The 17,565-nt window shown below is 36.6% G+C and overlaps 4 protein-coding genes across 6 annotated transcripts; 2 read left to right on the plus strand and 2 right to left on the minus strand.

Moving 5' to 3' along the window:
* Positions 1 to 325: 325 nt before the first annotated feature.
* On the minus strand, positions 326 to 1,957 carry LOC111448502 (RING-H2 finger protein ATL65). The gene has a single exon (XM_023088161.1). The coding sequence runs from the start codon at positions 1,860 to 1,862 to the stop codon at positions 621 to 623; it is 1,242 nt and encodes a 413-aa protein (XP_022943929.1). The 5' UTR covers positions 1,863 to 1,957; the 3' UTR covers positions 326 to 620.
* Positions 1,958 to 3,995: 2,038 nt separating this feature from the next.
* On the plus strand, positions 3,996 to 7,189 carry LOC111448504 (mitochondrial import receptor subunit TOM6 homolog). 3 transcript variants are annotated; one of them, XM_023088164.1, is made up of 2 exons: positions 3,996 to 4,253; positions 6,865 to 7,189. In XM_023088164.1, exon 1 carries the CDS (start codon positions 4,089 to 4,091, stop codon positions 4,251 to 4,253), a length of 165 nt encoding a protein of 54 aa, XP_022943932.1. In that variant the 5' UTR covers positions 3,996 to 4,088; the 3' UTR covers positions 6,865 to 7,189. The 3 variants fall into 3 exon arrangements, 2 of the variants coding, with proteins under 2 accessions (XP_022943932.1, XP_022943933.1); XM_023088165.1 differs by having other exon boundaries at positions 6,916 to 7,189; XR_002711442.1 differs by lacking the exon at positions 6,865 to 7,189 and adding an exon at positions 5,674 to 6,041 and having other exon boundaries at positions 4,011 to 4,253.
* Positions 7,190 to 7,775: 586 nt separating this feature from the next.
* On the minus strand, positions 7,776 to 10,966 carry LOC111448503 (deSI-like protein At4g17486). Its single transcript, XM_023088162.1, has 4 exons — positions 10,594 to 10,966; positions 8,974 to 9,227; positions 8,447 to 8,734; positions 7,776 to 8,353 (listed from the first exon to the last, which is right to left on the minus strand). The coding sequence occupies exons 2-4, from the start codon at positions 9,182 to 9,184 to the stop codon at positions 8,115 to 8,117; spliced, it is 738 nt and encodes a 245-aa protein (XP_022943930.1). The 5' UTR covers positions 9,185 to 9,227; positions 10,594 to 10,966; the 3' UTR covers positions 7,776 to 8,114.
* A 1,453-nt stretch (positions 10,967 to 12,419) lies between these two features.
* Positions 12,420 to 16,934, plus strand: LOC111448930 (dolichyl-diphosphooligosaccharide--protein glycosyltransferase 48 kDa subunit-like). The gene is made up of 13 exons (XM_023088718.1): positions 12,420 to 12,794; positions 13,007 to 13,143; positions 13,271 to 13,396; positions 13,584 to 13,637; positions 13,775 to 13,888; positions 14,625 to 14,680; positions 14,787 to 14,828; positions 15,275 to 15,350; positions 15,494 to 15,565; positions 15,651 to 15,776; positions 15,899 to 16,003; positions 16,272 to 16,355; positions 16,705 to 16,934. Exons 1-13 carry the CDS (start codon positions 12,527 to 12,529, stop codon positions 16,750 to 16,752), a joined length of 1,308 nt encoding a protein of 435 aa, XP_022944486.1. The 5' UTR covers positions 12,420 to 12,526; the 3' UTR covers positions 16,753 to 16,934.
* Positions 16,935 to 17,565: the final 631 nt, after the last annotated feature.

Genomic DNA, 17,565 nt, shown 5'->3' on the forward strand with positions numbered 1-17,565 from the left:
AAAAAAAAAAAAAAAAAAGTCAACCACGAACCCGCCAAAAAGTTCAAATTTTTAAAAATTAAAATTTAAAATTTCGAAAGTTTGGAATTTAATTGTATTGTATGCCTCTTTTAGAATTTAATTATTTTATTAAATATGAAATTAAAATTTTAATGAAAAATGAAAAGAGACAAGGGAGCAGAAGGAAAAGGAAAAATCCTAAATAGGGAGGAGAAGGATGCAAATGGAAAAAAATAAAAAATAAAATAAAAAAATGGGGCATTAAATATGAATATGTTAAGAGTCGGGATTTAACCTGTTACCGGCAGTGGTTCATCGATTAAAGTTAGAGATAGAGAGAGAGAGGGCTCTCTCGTCAATTTTTCATTAAATGCTCCTCCCCACCTCCCATTAATGACCCCTACAAAATTGCCAGACAGCTCTCATTAAACACCTTCCACCTCCCCTTCTCTCTCTTCCCTTTCTCTCTCTCTCTTCCGTCCACCACCGCCTTCCGTCGCATCGCTTTTCTTCCTCCGCCCTATCTCCCACCGTCCGTTTTTCCCTCTCTCTCCCTCATCCTGTCCGCACACGTGTCCTCTCCTATTTTCACATTTTCCCCCTTTTTTTCTTTTTTTCTCTCATCTTCGGTTGAATCTCTCCGGTGATAGTAATGCCTCGGGATCTCCGCATCTCAATCGGCTCGATGAGAACGTTGCTGCTCCTCCGCTGGTTACCGACGATCGGAGAAACATTGGACTTGTCATCGACTTGCTTCGTCTCGATGAACCTCCGCCTACGCCGTTGGAGAATCTCCAGCTTGATTCCGATAGCGGAAAGAATCCTCCTCGTCGTCTGAAGAACGGCGATTTCATTCCTCTGTAGTATCGGAATGAGAACACTCTCGCCTTCGGTAGAGATCCGAACGGTGATGGCCGTTTGCTCCAGAAGCTTCCACGGCGGTACCTCCATGGCGATGCGGTTGCTGGTTCCAGAATCATTCTCTCTGACGCCAAGCTTCGTTCGAATCCGAATGAATACGATCGTTTCAGTAAGAAATCTCGCCCGTTCATTTGATCCTCTAACGAATTACTGTTCCTTGGTTCATCAACGCAAGGCGTGATTTCCGATTCTGTTGCGTGATAAGAATCTCGATTAGGAATAGGACCTTCCGCTAGCGGCTCTAATACGATGCTCTGTAAGATCGTTTCGTCGAGGCTTGGCCGGATTCTTGCTGCCATAACCGGCGTGAACGGAGATTCTGGCCTGAAAACCACCGCGCGACAGAGAGGACAGTTCGCGTGTGATCTAAGCCATACGTCTATACAATCAACGTGAAATGCGTGAGAACAAATCGGAAGCGTTCGGACGTAATCGTCGTCTTCAAACTCCAGAAGACAAACGGCGCACTCACGGTCACGGCTGTCACGGCGGCTCTTGGCAGTATAGACGGAGAGTGGAATCGTCTTGATGATGGATTCGTCGAGGCCGTACGGGGAGAACACGTGGAAGCCATCCGTATGCTCGAAGAAAGGCGAATCGTAAGGGAGCGAATCCAAGTCGCCGCCGGAGGAGGACGGGAGGTAAGATCGGGCGCGCCGTCGTCTCCGCCGCCACCGCCGCCAGCGGCGGCGGTGGCGGCGGATTAGGAGGAGGATTGGAGGGATGACGTGGCGGGAGATGAGGCGAGAGTAAGTGACGATGAGAAAGGCGGTAGCGATGACGACAACCATTGCGATTAGAGGAGGACTGAAGTCGACTGGGAGCTTTCCCGGCAGTAAGGATGAGGGGGAAGGGAAATTGACGGCGGCGGCAGCGGAGGAGGAGGTGGAAGGGGAAGGAGAAGGAGAAGGAGATGGAGATGGAGAAGGGGCGGTCGACATGGAAGGTGCTGCAATGGCGGACTGTGAGTTCTGTTGCAGAGAGGGATGTGAAAAAAAGGGAGGGTTTAATGGAGGGAAGATGGAAGAGAAGGGGGGTTTATTTGGATCCTTTGACTCGTTGTTAGGTCCTCCATGCGATTTGTCGACGAGGACCTTGGGTGAGTGACACGTCACTGTTCATGAATTTAAGGCCCTCGAGTTTTCATCTTCTGCGGACCATCACATTCCAATCTTCCATGTGTCTATTGCCACGTCACCAACCCTCCTCTCGATATATTATCAAACATAATTCCAACCTATCTCAAATTCATTAAATTCCGGTCCTATCCAAACCCAAACAACCTTCGAAGTTTATCCAAGGTATAACTCCGATCACTTAAAGAGATACACTAGTTGAGTAGGTCTCTAACTAAACTTAGCAACACCACTTCAAACAAAGCATTAACTCGAGCATCAATGCAAAGTCTGACCTATCACGCTAGCTTGTTTTTGAACCCGCTGGCATGTACTTATTCAACCATATTCTCGCATCATAGTATAATACAATTGTTCGATATATTACTTAAATCATATTCAATATGATGATATCATACAAATCTCATGCGATTAAATAGGAAAAGAATATTAAAAAAAAATTAAAATATTAAATATTGAAATAGGATAACGTTTTTGTTAGTTGAATTAATGGAAAAAATTGGCTTTCAAAAAGAATCGGAGGTGGAAGACACGTGGCAGAATTTGATTGGAGAAAGTGGGTAGATGTGGGCACAGAGGAGCAGAAAGTAAAAAGTGGTGGCCTACAGAAGAGGAGAGCAGGGATCTTCCATGAAATTTGATGCCAAAAAGGAAAACCCATTCATACGTAAAACAAAATATAATAATAATAATAATAATTAATTAATTAATTAAAAAGAAAATAAATAATTAAGATAATAAGAATGGATGTATGAGAACCACTGCAATAGCCATGTTTAGAGTCCACAGCCACAAAGTCATAAAAAAAATAAAAAATTAATTTTAATAATAAATAAATAAATAAAATTTGGGTCAAAAGGTGATATTGATGTGAAAGGAAACTTTTTACATAATGGAGCACTGAAAATATGTTGGCCAATACAAATTCTCTCCCTATATCATTGAATGATATTATAGGAAAAAATGTGTTTTTTTTTAATATTTAATAAAATTTTAAATTATTAATTTTATATCTAAAAAATAAATTTACAATATTTATCTAAGGTTTAAATTTTAAAAAATAAATATAGTTGTTATTCCATTCTCTTTAAAATATAAATTTGGTCCCAATAATTTCAAAAAAATTTAAAATTTAAGTGTTTTTGAAAGATACATTACAAATAATTTATATATTTTTGATAAGTTTTTATCTAATTTTTAAAAATTTAATTAAAAACAAATATCCATCCGAACAATTATATATTAAATAAAGAGTTGACAATGTTTTTTTTTATTATTTGCTCGATTTTATTAATTTAAATTTAAATTTCAATCGAATTAGATCATAGACTTAATTAAAATTGTAATTTTAATAATTATATATTAAAATTAAGTGATTTATCGAATTAAAAAAATCAATAAATTTATTAAATGTAAAATTAAAATTTGTATTTAATAATTTATTCATTCTTAAATATTTAAATTTTTTGAAAAAATTATTAGACTAAATTAATAAGAATATCCTTACAAACGTGTCTCAAAATACTCATAAACTTTCAAAAGTTTCAATAGTTTCAATAATATTAATTTTGGATGAAACAGTTAATATTGTATTTCAAAAAAAAAATTAACTCCAAAAGAGTTTAAAAGATACTCGTTAACTTCTAAAACATCCTTAAAACTTTCAAAAAAAAAAATATTATTAATGTCCTTAAATTTAAGGTTTAAAAAATACTAATAAATTTTCAAGAGTAACATTAAATGATTTTCATTCGTTCGGATAACAAAAAAATTTTAACATTTTTTTAAAATAAAGTACTAACCGTAAAAGTATTTTTAATTTTTTTAATTCGAAGAATATTTTAAAAATAAAATATTAACCATTTTTATTATTGATATTATTAGGAGTATTTTTTAAATAAAAATTAAAGAATATTTTTATGTAAAAATATGGTTCGGACTCGGCCTTAAACCCACCCCAACTCGAAAATCCCAAATTAGAGTTCTAGGGTTTTATTGTCGACTTTCGATCATTCCTCTGTTCTGCGAAAAATGTTTCCAGGAATGTTCATGCGTAAGCCTGACAAGGCTGCTGCACTCAAGCAGCTCCGATCACACGTTGCTATGTTCGGCGTATGGGTTGCTGTAATTCGAGTTACCCCCTATGTTCTTCACTACCTTTCCGACGAGAAAGAAGAACTCAAGCTCGACTTTTAGGTTATTTTCTAAGCTATTTCAACTCAATTGTGTTGATTCTTCTTGTGGGGGGTTTGGATTAATGTTTTCACTTTTAATAAATGACGCGATTATATTCCATCCGAATTTCGACCTCTAGTTTATTTCCTGATCTATTTATTCTATGTGTATCATCCCTTGGAAGTTTGTTCGATTTGGGAAATGGATCTGTTCTTGTTCCGTTGCGGATTTAGATGAGCTATCTGCTTCATGTTTATACTCTCGTTGTGAATTATCTTGAATTTTACGTTATTCGATTCCACTGCAATTCACCAGTCGAGGAGCGGTTGATTTTGTTAAATTAGCTGCTTAGCAACTCCTGTTATGTTAATTTGTTCTCAGTAAATTGCAATTTTTTCTTGGCCATGCCTGCAGTAATTGGAACAGATAAGTGATCCTGCTGCATTGTTCATGTTTCATATGGCTGTCTCTCGTTTGGTCTCTCTCAAAATCCTTCTCGAAGGGTCAGGCACTATAACCCTGATCCATTAGTGGATACCCTCATACCCTACATTGACATATAATTTTACAGATATTCTGATGAAATTGGAGTTTGAAGAAGATTTCATACTTGATTCTTGTTCATTGCATCAGAAGTTGTCTGATGAAATGACAGTTTCATAGACAATATGATACCTGAATGCAATGAGGTTAGAAAATTTTTAGATGGGTATGCAAGGGAATACGAAATTGCATTGCATTTGACAATATGTTCTTAGGAGGGTCCCTTGACTGCTATGAGGTGGGAGCTGGGAAATTTAATAACTCTTAAGTTGGTAGGTTTTCTGCTTGAAAATGAAACGAAATTATATATAATTGATGTTACCTTCTGATTAGTAGGAAAAGAACCGCCTCTTTACTTCACTCCAGTATAATATATTTCAGGTTTGGAGGTTCCTTTTCAAAGGTGATACCGATTTCTTGTAATGAATTTACGAATGTTTCATCTGTAGAATATTCGTGCCCGTTATTCCCCCGCGTAAAAAAAAAAACATGCTTTTGGTTGCTCTGTGGTTATGGAACCTTGTTCAAGGCTAATCTTAAAGGCAAGCCTAAGCTTATTAGTAATTTTCTTGACTACTCTCTTCTGTTCCTCCTGTTCCCTCCATTTTTTTCTTTAATCTGATCAACTCTAACTTATTTTCTGCACAATTACCAATGAGTTTGCCAAAGTATATTTTGGGGTTAGCTTTGTTTATCTGTATTGCGGGTATACATCTCACTGTTTGTGGACTATAAACTGAGGTTAATTTTGTTACTTTCTATGTCGTTTATGTAGCTCACTCAGCTTCCTTCTATTTCTGGTTATTGATGACCTTAATGTCTGCGCTACAAGGCTGTGTGTATTTCTATTTAGTTTTGGACCAATCGCTAAACCTTTGCTCCTTCATTCTTTATGCAGTTTTTGACTGGAGCATGGGGTTAGGCTTTTCAAATCACAACTTTTTTCTTCTTCTATTGATCCCATGAGGAACAAAAGGAAGGAGGCTCTTCATCTTTTTCATTTTTACCTTTTATATTGAATCATAGGCCTATGGTTAATATGGCGTGTGAGACTTGAAACCATTCCATTAAATCACAAGTTGGCTATGGGGCAGATAATGCAGGTTGCATTATAGGTAGTTGGTAGACTATGTTAATGTGAGATGCAGATGACACTGTCCTTCTATGCAGCCAAAGTTATTGCCTCAATTATTATTATAACTTTGTTCCCATATTGAACTTCCTATGAGTATAATGAATTCCCCCTAGCCAGAGTTAGTGAGATCACATTAATATATCCTTCAATTAGCTTTATAGAGTTCGCTCTAACTTATTGATGTCACGTATAAGGGTACACTTTCAAACCTTGAGATTTATGAGGTTTTAAGATAGGGATGCTTTTAGTTTGGAGGTTTGACGAGTTCCAAAGGTGTAACAGCCTAAACTTATCGCTAGCAGATATTGTCCTCTTTGGGTTTTCCTTATCGGGCTTCCCCTTAAGATTTTTAAAACACTTCGGTTAGGAAGAGGTTTCCACACCCTTATAAAGAATGCTTCACTCTTCTCCCCAACTATGTGGGATCTCACAATCCACTCCCCTTTGGGGCCAACGTCTTTGTTGTCATTCGCTCCCTTCTTCAATCAATGTGGGACCCCCCAATCCACCCCCTTCAGGGCCAAACGTCTTGTTGCTCACAATCCACTTCCCTTTGAGGCCCAACGTCTTCGTTTTCATTTGTTCTCTTCTTCAATCAATGTGAGATCTCCCAATCCACCCCCTTCGGGGTCAAACGTCTTTGTTGGCACACCGCCTTGTGTCTACCCCTTCGAAGCTCAGCCTCCTTGCTGGAACATTGTTCGATGTTTGGTTCTAATACCATTTGTAACAGTTCAAGTCCACCGTCAGATATTGTCCTCTTGCTTTTCCTTTCAGGATTCCCCTCAAGGTTTCTAAAACGCGTTTGCTACGTAGAAGTTTTCTCACCTTATAAAGAATGTTTCGTTCTCCTCTCCAATCAATGTGGGATCTCACATAATGACCCATAACTCATTTGATCATTAGTTAACTAACTATAAAATGATGCATTAGTGTAAATATTTGATTGTACTCGTGATTTATTAATTGAATACGATTATTCCAAACCCGTTATTAATTTCATAGAAGTTGATGCAATCAGCAAGATGGTAGATCTGGAAGAGACAAAGGGAGTAGAGGATGCTCAAAAAACAGGTATTTGTGTGATTATAAAGTGATTGTAGGGCATATGCCCTTGTTAATGTAGATTGTAGGGTATATGATGTCATGAGTTCCCAATAATTCAGAGCGTCACTGTAGGGCAGATGTTGCCCCTAAGTTCCTGTATGCAATTTAAGACTGTTTCTGCAGGGGACATCATGTCCATGCTTCAATTAAATCTTCTTGGCACCATATTGTTTGGCTTCATTTCACACATCAATGATTCTTATTTTCCACAGTATATGGACAAAGAATGTCTTTAACACTAACAAGAATACAAAAATGAGTAAAAACTTACCATTTTACTGCTTTCAGTATTATTTTCCTTCATTTTTAATTTTGTTTCTGATAGGTCAAAATCGAAAGACTCGGGATTCTATTAGACATAAAATAGATTTGTTATTTTCAAGCATATATAGAACCTAATTAACTTGACTCGGGGTCCTATTTTTAAGAATTTTAAGTGCGTACGGAACCAAATTAATATAAAGTTGAAAAGTTTAAGAGTTTATTAGACATTTCAAAGGTTCATAAAACATTTCTCGTTTTTACCATATAACCACAAATAAGTTGCATCTAAGTTATGGGGATCGTCCTTGCATGAACTCCAAATTTAATGTTTAACTTGCAATGGAACGCTATGCAAGTATGACTTAACTAGACATGTATCGTAAAGAAGCTTGAATTAATTATATCAATTTATTTATAGGAAAGAAGTGGGGAATAAAATCATGTTCTAAATAAAGTTGTAATGACTAATAAATTATGAGTTGGAGTTGTCAAAGAGATCTTGGACAGTTATAATGATCTACTTTCCAGTTCAACCAAAAAGCAAAACATCATTCCTTTTCAATTTCAAGCCAGATTTGATCAAGAAGATCCACAATAAATACAAACAGTTTCGAAAATTCGAATCGATCCAACTCACATACCCTTACGAGTCGTTCGATCATCTCTATAAAGACCATAGCCATGGAAATATCATGAATGAATTATCCCCCAACTCAATGATCAGAAACAAAGCTCATACCGGTTAGCTCCCATGGCTATTATCTCGAGAGCTGGAAGAAGAAACTTGTCAGCTAGCTCGGATCGTCGGGGTAGGTAGTTCGGTCGTCTTCTCCTTACTTGAATGACCAACTTTTGGATCTTTTCAGCTCCCATGGAGGCAGGCAGCCTTTATAATGAGAGTGTAGAAACAGTGAAGATATTGAAACTTCCTTCTGATTCATGGAGATCGAGGATAAGCAACCGAACCCGCTTCTTAGCCGTTTCTTTTCGCTGTCCTGTCCTTCGAAGCTCGGGTCGTGTTCCATGGTTGTCGCCTTAAGTGCCTTGGGGAGAATGCAGTTGCATTTTGAACCTGCATAATCAAAGGGTGTCCTGTTTTAACATCACATAGGATCGAGCATGAAATGACAAGCATTTCGAGCAAGCGAGACGAGGATCCGTGTACCTATCCTTGCAAGCCGATTAATCCATTTCGGTATGCGTTTTCCGGTTAGTTTTCTGCATATATCCTCACAGAAATGGTTGCAATTCTTCACGATCAAGTGATATGAATTGCCGTGATAGTTTGCAGCTTGACGTTCCATGAAGTCTCTAACTTGGATTGGGTCCAAGCAAGTCGTACCGATATAAATTGACTTCCTAAACTTGAAGCCGGGGCATGTTCGAGGTTCGACCTCAAAGATGCCACTTGTCGGGTAGTCGTGGGCTCCGAAGGCATATTCAATGCCATAAACTGAAAACACAGATAATAACATCCTTAAATGATCTACAAATAAAAAACAGGAACAGTCCAAAGGGAATTATTTGTAAAGGCTCTTGACATGTGAGATCCCACATCGGTTCGAGAGGGGAACAAAGCATTCTTTATAAGGGTGTAGAAACCTCTCCCTAACAGATGCGTTTTAAAAACTTTGAAAGAAAGTCCGAAAGGGAAAGCCCAAAGGAGACCATATGATCGAGAAATAATCTAACCTTCGATACCAGAGTGAAATATACCGAGGCCAGCCCAATAGACGTAGCCATTTGCAGGTGTTAAGTCATACACGTTGAGATAGACGGGCGCTTCGCCTGGAGTACCGGCAGAGGTCTTCACCTTCTCCAACAAGCACAAATCGTTGGCTGGTTTACCTCGAAAGTGAAGAGACTTGATGCAATGCCATCCGTTCTCCGATCGAGCTTTCATGGTTGACGGTGAAAGCAGGAATCAATTGGCAGGTAGGCTCAGCCTGTAAAGTTTGTAAACAAGAGTACATATTTACTTCATTAAGCTATAATGAAAAGCCAGAGGATTCACTCTGAAGTAGCATGTTTACATTGAGTTTGTTTCCGATCAAAGTATGAAATCGCGACAATGTAGACTAGTTTGTCGACCAAAAACTCGTCTCTACATTCTTAAAACAAGAACAAGAACAAGAACCGGCACCTCGGACAGGACAAGTCGTTCGTGTTCCCCTTGACAAGCCCCCAAGGACCTAGTAAATCAAGTGGCTCTAAGAACTATCAAGCGGAAACGAGTAGAATCGTACTTCTCCTCGTAATTTGTCAAATTTCAACTGCATGAATCAACCAAAAACTTGCCTCTACATTCTTAAAACAAGAACAAGAACCAACACCTCGGACAGGACAAGTCGTTCGTGTTCATCTTGCCAAGTCCCCAAGGACCTAGTAAATCGAGGCGAGTAGAATCGTACTACTCCTCGTAGTTTGTCAAATTCCAACCGCATCAATCAAGTTTCTAGAACAAGAACAAGAACCAACACCTCGAACAGCACTAGTCGTTCGTGTTCCTCTTGACAAGTCCCCAACGACCTAGTAAATCAAGGGACTCCAAGAACTATTGAGCGGAAACGAGTAGAATCGTCCTTCTCCTTCTCCCTAATCTTTCACAAGGCTAGCATTAACACATTCTTGGGATCTAATCAAGTCTCTAGCTCTCTATGTTCCCCCATCCCATCAATCAAGTAGAAGTTCTATCTAGGACATATCAATGTCTCTATAAATCCAAGAAAACAGGAGCAAATCCAGCAAAATAGATCCCCTCCAGTTACAAGCATGCTTGGATCTTTCCTAATGGAGCCTTCAATGAACTCCTCCCATAAGATTCCTTACACAGTTCCACAAGCAAAGCTAGGCCAAAATAAGTGAACAGTGTATATGAACAATGCACTTTCAATCTCAACATTCTAACTGCTAAAGAATGCTGAATGTAAGTTCAAACAAAGAACAATTCGTCATGAAATGAATCATAGTTTAGGCATAATAATCCCAAATCCAACTAGATTATATCAAGATCCAAGATCAGCGAAGAAATTGACAGCCAAACAATAAGAATCAAATGGTGGGTGGGCATTAGATTAGCTTCATATGTCCTTAAAACAACAAGAAGAAGCACAAAAGCCAGAACCCATGTGGAAAAACGAGATAATTAACGCATAAACTCAACAGAGGAAGCTAGATCAGATTCAGAAGAGACCCAGAAAGCAAAATGGCAAAAGAAACCAAGAAATACAGAAAAATTAGGGGAAAATAAGAGAACCCTTTGGGGGAATGGATGAAATAATCGAAACCCATTTGTGTGGAAGTGCGACGAACCTTTTTGGAAGGGGAAAAAGAGCCATCAGAGAGGGAAAATGGAGCAGGGAGAGAGAAGCAGGGCAGTGGCAGCCATTTTGAGAGCTCGAAAGGGGCTGAGGGAGCGTGTGGGTGACTGGAAGAGCAGAGAAGAAACGAGTGTCCTTTTCGGAAGTGGGTATTAAAGAAAGGGGAAAATGAGAGGCGATTTGAGAGGAAATTTGGAAGGAGCTAACAGTCAATGGCGTTGGTGTTGGTGTTGGTGTTGTTGAATTCGATGAAGCTCGTGGACAGCTTGAATCGCATAGTTTTTGGGAGATTTTAAATGGAAGGTTGCCATTTTCATGGAGCTCACTTTCTCTACTCTCCCAGCTTGGTCCCTGGCTGTCACTTTCAGCTTCCCTTACTCTCCTTTTATGAATAATGATGAGTTAAAAGGAATCTCTTTCTTTATGGCTATGGATTTTGTTTGAATCACTCAAATTTAGATTTAGATTTTTTTTTTTTTTTTTGTTCTTCACTAAGAGGATGAATTTATTCCCGTACAAGAGTTAATTGCATATAATTCTTTACGTAATTGACATTTTTCGTGCAAGAGTGGAGTACTTCACTCTAGATGATGAAAGTTAAAGGTCGTGCATCAGTTTCCGCCTTGTTAACGGGAATATTTGTGCAACAGTGGAGTGTTGCACTCTAGAGAGTTAGAAGTCGTACAACCGCTTCGGGCTTGTTAACTGTAATTGATATATAATTTTTTTTTAAACATAATTGGCATCTTCGTGAAATAATGGAGTGTTGCACTCTAGATAATAAGAGTTAGAGATCGCGTAGCAGTTTCCAACTTGTTAATAGTAATTGACATGTTTTTTTACGTAGTTGACATATTCATTCAACAGTGGAGTGTTGTACTCTAGATGGTGAGAGTTAGAGGTCGTGTAGCAACTTCCAACTTGTTAATAGTAATTGACATCTTTTCTAACCTAATTGATATTTTCGTGCAACAGTGGAATGTTGTACTCTAAAAGGTGAGAGTTCGAGGTCGTGTAGCAACTTCTAACTTCCCCCGAAATGGTTCGAGTTCATTATTGTTATTATATAGAATGATCGTCTTCTCTCTCATCTATCTCTCTCTTTGACCCATCCTCTCTTTTTCCTCTTTACGATAACTCTTTGAAGATTTCACACAAAAGTTATAGTTTCTATCCCTTTCTCTCCTTTTTCCATTCCCATATTGCCTAAAATCCAAAAATAGGATGAAGATAAGATTGAAACTCGAGTAGGGTTGGGTTGGAAAAAGAAAGCTACATCTAGTTCTACCTCGTTCGAGATTCATATGACAAGTTCGAGTATAACGTAATACTTTAACTAATTGAGTTATGATTACGTTTGAATTAAATAATTTCAATTTGTGACGGTCTATGGGTCGGGGCTGAAATGGGGAAAGTTTCCTTGTCCTCGTCCCCATCTACTATTCCAATATTTATTTCTATATATATATATAACGGTCTCGATAATACCCTTAAGTTAAAAAAATACCCTTAAATTTTCAAAAAGTTAAAAAAAGTTTCATTAATGTCTTTAGATGAAGGTAAAAAATTTTTAAAACTTTTTGTTATAAAGATAAAGACGGTTAATTATATTTTCAACCTTACGGATGGTAAGGTTATTTTTGAAATATTATTATATAATTAACTAATTTTTAAAATATAGAATTTTTGAAAGACCTATTAAAATATAAATTTAAAAGTTGTGGGTTTATTTTGGATTTCTAGAAGTTCAGGGGTCATTTGGCAATTTCTTCACAATTGTTGGGCGTTTTTATGATTATACATTAAATTGGGACCAAACTTTAAATACAGTCTTCTTCTGCAGACTACTTTTGTTCACAGAACGACTGGAAAGACGATCTCTGATCTCACTCTCGGTCCGTGCCACTTCCTAAAACCCTAGCGCCATGTCGAAATCCGTGGTCTTCTTTACGCTAATCGCTGTTCTTCCATTTCTCTGCGGCGCCTTCTCCCCCGAGCATCCAACAGATCGTAAAATCCTCGTTTTACTCGATGACTTTGCCATCAAATCTTCCCACTCTTTGTTCTTCAAGTCCCTTCAATCTCGAGGTTTCGACCTCGATTTCAAGCTCGCCGATGACCCTAAGATCGCTTTGCAGAGACATGGACGCTATTTCTATGACGCATTGATCTTGTTTGCGCCAACAATTGAACGTAAGTCTTCGTTCATTTCTTCATCTGAAGGTTTCGTGTTGGAATTCTTGTATGTTTTTTATGTTTCCCATTTGGAAATTGGAGACATTAGGTCAACTGGGGTTTCAATTGTTTTGCATTTATTAATTTTTTTAGTTCTTATCTTTTGAGGTAGCCCGAATTACTCTTAATGGATTGCATCGATTTTACATTTTCATTTGTGGGTGTTTTAGGTTTTGGAGGATCCATCGATCCTGCTGCTGTACTGGATTTTGTTGATTCGGGCCATGATCTAATTCTTGCTGCTGATTCTAATGGATCTGAGTTAATCCGAGCAATTGCCACTGAATGTGGTGTTGATTTTGATGAGGTTGGTGGATATCTAGAACATATTACCTTTTTATCTTTAGCATAATTTTGAACCCTACTTCATTTATATAAGAAATTCGCCGCATTTCTGTACTTAATGTACTTATATGAGAAATATTATGCCATAGGATCCAGCTGCAGTAGTGATCGACCACACGGGCTATGCGGTGTCAGAGTCCGAGGGTGATCACACATTGATTGCAAGTGATGATTTGATCAAGTCTTGTGTTATTGTGGGAAGCCGGAAAATTGAGGCAAGTGCTATTTATATTTTTTGAAAGAGGTTCATGTGGGAAGATAATAGGTCTTGTTTGCATTTTCGTTTACTTACTTTAGGTCTTGAATTCTAACATTCTGTATTAACTCTATTTTGTGTTTGTAACTGTCATTGTGGTAATAATTCTTATTTCTAACTACTATTTGAATGAATGTTCCACACAGGCTCCTATACTTTTCCAGGGGATCGCCCATACTTTAAATCCTGCCAATAGTTTGGTAAGATACTTGGATAGTGTTTACTTTACAACTTCCTCAAAGAATGTGGTTCTAATTAAAGCTTCAGGAAGTTGCTACATTACTCTGGATTGGCATGACCAGTTTTATGTATTAAGCTCTCTTCTTTTATTCTCTAGGTGCTAAAAGCTCTCTCAGCATCTCCCTCAGCTTATTCTGCCAACCCAAAGTCCAAGCTTTCAAGTCCTCCACAACTAACAGGATCTGCCATCTCTCTGGTTTCAGTCATTCAGGTCAATATTTTATTAAGTTTCTGCTTTTGCTATGTATCTCTCTGTTAATGGTTTGTTTCTATGTTACTGGAGCATGAAGTTCGATAAACAAAATGATGAAGTCTTGAATAGTCACAATGAGGGACCTTTGTGTGTGATTGGTGGACTTAGCTTTTATATTGCTTTCCAAGGACCTCTCGATTTCGAGACATAGATTAATTCTTTAAACTTGGTTATTCAAGTATGAAATTTAACCCTATCGGCATTATTTTCTTAGTTTTCTTCTGGTCTCATAAGTTTGTAAAGCCTCTCATTTTTATCCATTTGGCAGGGAGCAACCTTTGTCTTTTCTTTATATGTACAAATACTTGATTGTTGTAATTTTTAGTAAGTACATAAACTTTTTGTTGATTAAAACTCATGCTGGTCTTGCATCTGTTTCCTGTGATATATTTAGTGGATGCATCTTTGAAAAAATGAGACTGACTAGAGTTTAGGATGTTTATTGGCCTCTTGATGAAGAGTTTTCTTTTTCTTTTTCTTTTGTCAAATTTTTTACCAGCCGTTCTTTGTGCTCTCTCTTTCACAGACCTACAGTATAATTTCTTATAATCATTAAAAGAGGGAGAGAGTTCAAGAGAGAGAGAAATTAGAAGTTCTCTCCTTATCCCGAAAATAAATAAATAAATAAAAAGAAGAAAAGAAAAGAAAAGAAAAGATAAGAAAAAAAGAATTAAAAGTTCTTTCTATGTTGCAGGCGAGAAACAATGCCCGGATTTTGATATCTGGATCATTAAGTTTGTTTAGCAACCGGTAGGGATCACTTCTAACCTATTTCCTGGAACTAACTTTAGTTCTTTTCTTCTTCTGCTTCTCAGGATCTCTTAATAATATATATATTTTTTTCTCTTGTTTATAGATTTTTTAAATCTGGGGTGCAGAAGGCTGGAAGTCCAACGAGGTAAGTCAACAAGCATCAACTAGACCGTATTACTTGATAAAAACATTCATAGTGGATGTCGAAACTTCAATCAGATTTTATAACTTACCATGATTCTTCTGATCAGACATGGTTGATGTCTTGGTGATCATTATGACATCTTAACGTGGAATGATGGTTGCTGTCCATGGTTTGTAAATTGAACTTGAAAATGATTCATTAGTAAAAAAAAAAATTTAGTGCAACCGTTATATATAAAAATATTATTAATGGATGGTGGAAAACAATTATGTAGCTGCATCAATTATTAACGAACTGTTTGTTTGGTCCTCACAACCTGGATTGGAATTTTTGGCTAAGAATATTGCTTGAACATTGACGACAATTTTGATCACTTAGCAATTATTAGTACTTAGCATGCTTATGAGCTATTGAATATACTTGTTTAAGAGATTATGTTGTGATAGGTATGCTAAGTCAGGCAACGAGCAGTTTTCAATTGTACTAAGCAACTGGGTTTTCCACGAGAGAGGTCATCTTAAGGTGAGGCATTTCTTTGGCTTTCTTACATGAAACTCCAATTTAACTTCTTGGCATTTTCTACTCGGTATGAGTTTGTTCTAGAATCAGATTGTAGATGCTATAATTCTAACCGACGCTCCGGTAATAAATGCTTGTATTTTTAGGCTGTGAATGTTAGGCACCACAAAGTTGGGGAAGCTGATGAACCAGCAATGTACAGGATTAATGATGAATTGGTAATTTTAATTTCAGAAAGGCTAAATAAATTCTGAATGAGATGGAAATATTTGGGTTCTTCTGACCGTTGGATTTTGTTTAAAGGAATATTCAGTTGAGATTTACGAGTGGTCGGGTAAGGCGTGGGAGCCATATGTCACTGATGACGTCCAAGTGCAGTTTTACATGATGAGCCCCTATGTTCTAAAAACTTTATCAACTGACAACAAGGTATGGATTTCTTTTTGATAACTGTTTTTTGTTTCGTTTTACCTATGAATCTGATTGGACCCAAATATTAATAGCTACTTCCTAGATTCAACCCAAATATTAATAGCTACTTCCTCTTGTAGGGTCGTTATCATACCGCCTTCAAAGTTCCAGATGTATACGGAGTATTCCAGTTCAAGGTCGAGTATCAAAAACTTGGCTACACTACCTTATCTCTATCCAAGCAGGTAATGTTCGAATTTTACCTTGATGCAATCCATTTTAGCTTTCTGAAAATTACCATTTTTTCTTTTGCGCCCATCAGTTTTCGATATTATGCAATTGCTCTTTGTTTGAAATGAAACTTGATCACTATTTTCGAACTTACTTACTCGTGCCTCTACGCTGTGCACACACCTTTAGCACCTCTAATAGTAAACCATTTCATTCTTCATCTACTGATAAAGAACCATTGGTAAACTTATTGTCTGTTACTTGAACATTCATAAATTGCAGATTCCAGTGAGACCCTTTAGGCACAATGAATATGAAAGATTCATTCCCACAGCTTATCCATACTACGGATCAGCATTTTCAATGGTACGCCTCTTTTATGTGTCTTTTTGAGATGGGAAATTGCACTCTCTTGACCCTTTTTCCATTTGAATATCTATTCCATGTTGATTGATCCTTTCTCTGAATCACATCAGGTTTAGATTCATTAACCTTTCGATACTTTTTCGGTTTTTAGTTTATTTCTTAGTTCTATATTTTCACGGGTTTTAAAAAGCACGTTTCGTTTCTAAAAAACAAAGATTACGAAACGAATAGAAGAGGTAAATAAGCTCATCATCATTATCAATATCATAGAGTTTATTCTTCCATGTTCTTAATGTGCAGTTCTATGCTTTGAAATTGGTATAAATCATAAGAATTAAATTGTGTGCAGATGGCTGGCTTCTTCATCTTCACTATTGTTCATCTATACAACAAGTAATGAATCAACTATGCAGATGCGAACTAGATCAATGTAAGAACGCAGAGCTTAGTTTTTTTTTTATATTTTGTTCTGATTTTGAATTATAATTTGAGCTCTACTTTTGCATATTGGAATTTTAGAGGAAATGACAATTTTGTTGCTTCTTTCTCATGCTTGGCTGACGATTTGATCACTTTTTATATCAATGTCGAACCTATAAATATCTGCACGACGATAATTCAAAACACCGTTCTAACACAAAATAAAATTTCTGATATTTCTGAATAATTGATCAATCTGCTGATATAATTTTCACAAAATGTAATTATTCAGATGAAATTGTACCTTTTTTTTTCCCTATCAGGTTGTGTTTAAAGTAACATTTTGAATAAGGTTCGTCTTATTTTTATTTTTCATTATTTTTTGAAACCTTACTATCTCCCAAGGTAATTCCAAGTGTAAAATGTGGAAGATAAAATAAGTTAATTAATCCATAATTAGTTCAATTTAAAAAAGAAAGCATTAAGTAAAAAAAAAAAAAAAAAAAAAAAAGATATATATATATATATATATATTGAAAAATATTTGATCTCGATATTTTAATATTGTAAGCAATGTTAATATAAACTTATTTTAATGTTAGTTATATATACCAATTTTTATAAACTAATTATCATTCAATCATTTTTTAAAAAAGAATTATAGAAAAAAGGTTTCCATTCTCTATGAATTTTGAAAAAAATATTCATACAATGTCTTTTTTTAATGTAAATTATTGGTTTTATTTTTCCAATTTTGAAGCTTGACTAATCTAAATGTTAATTTGTTTTT

This window comes from Cucurbita moschata, unplaced genomic scaffold (assembly GCF_002738365.1).
Source record: "Cucurbita moschata cultivar Rifu unplaced genomic scaffold, Cmos_1.0 Cmo_Scf00010, whole genome shotgun sequence".
NCBI classification, from domain to species: Eukaryota; Viridiplantae; Streptophyta; class Magnoliopsida; order Cucurbitales; family Cucurbitaceae; genus Cucurbita; species Cucurbita moschata.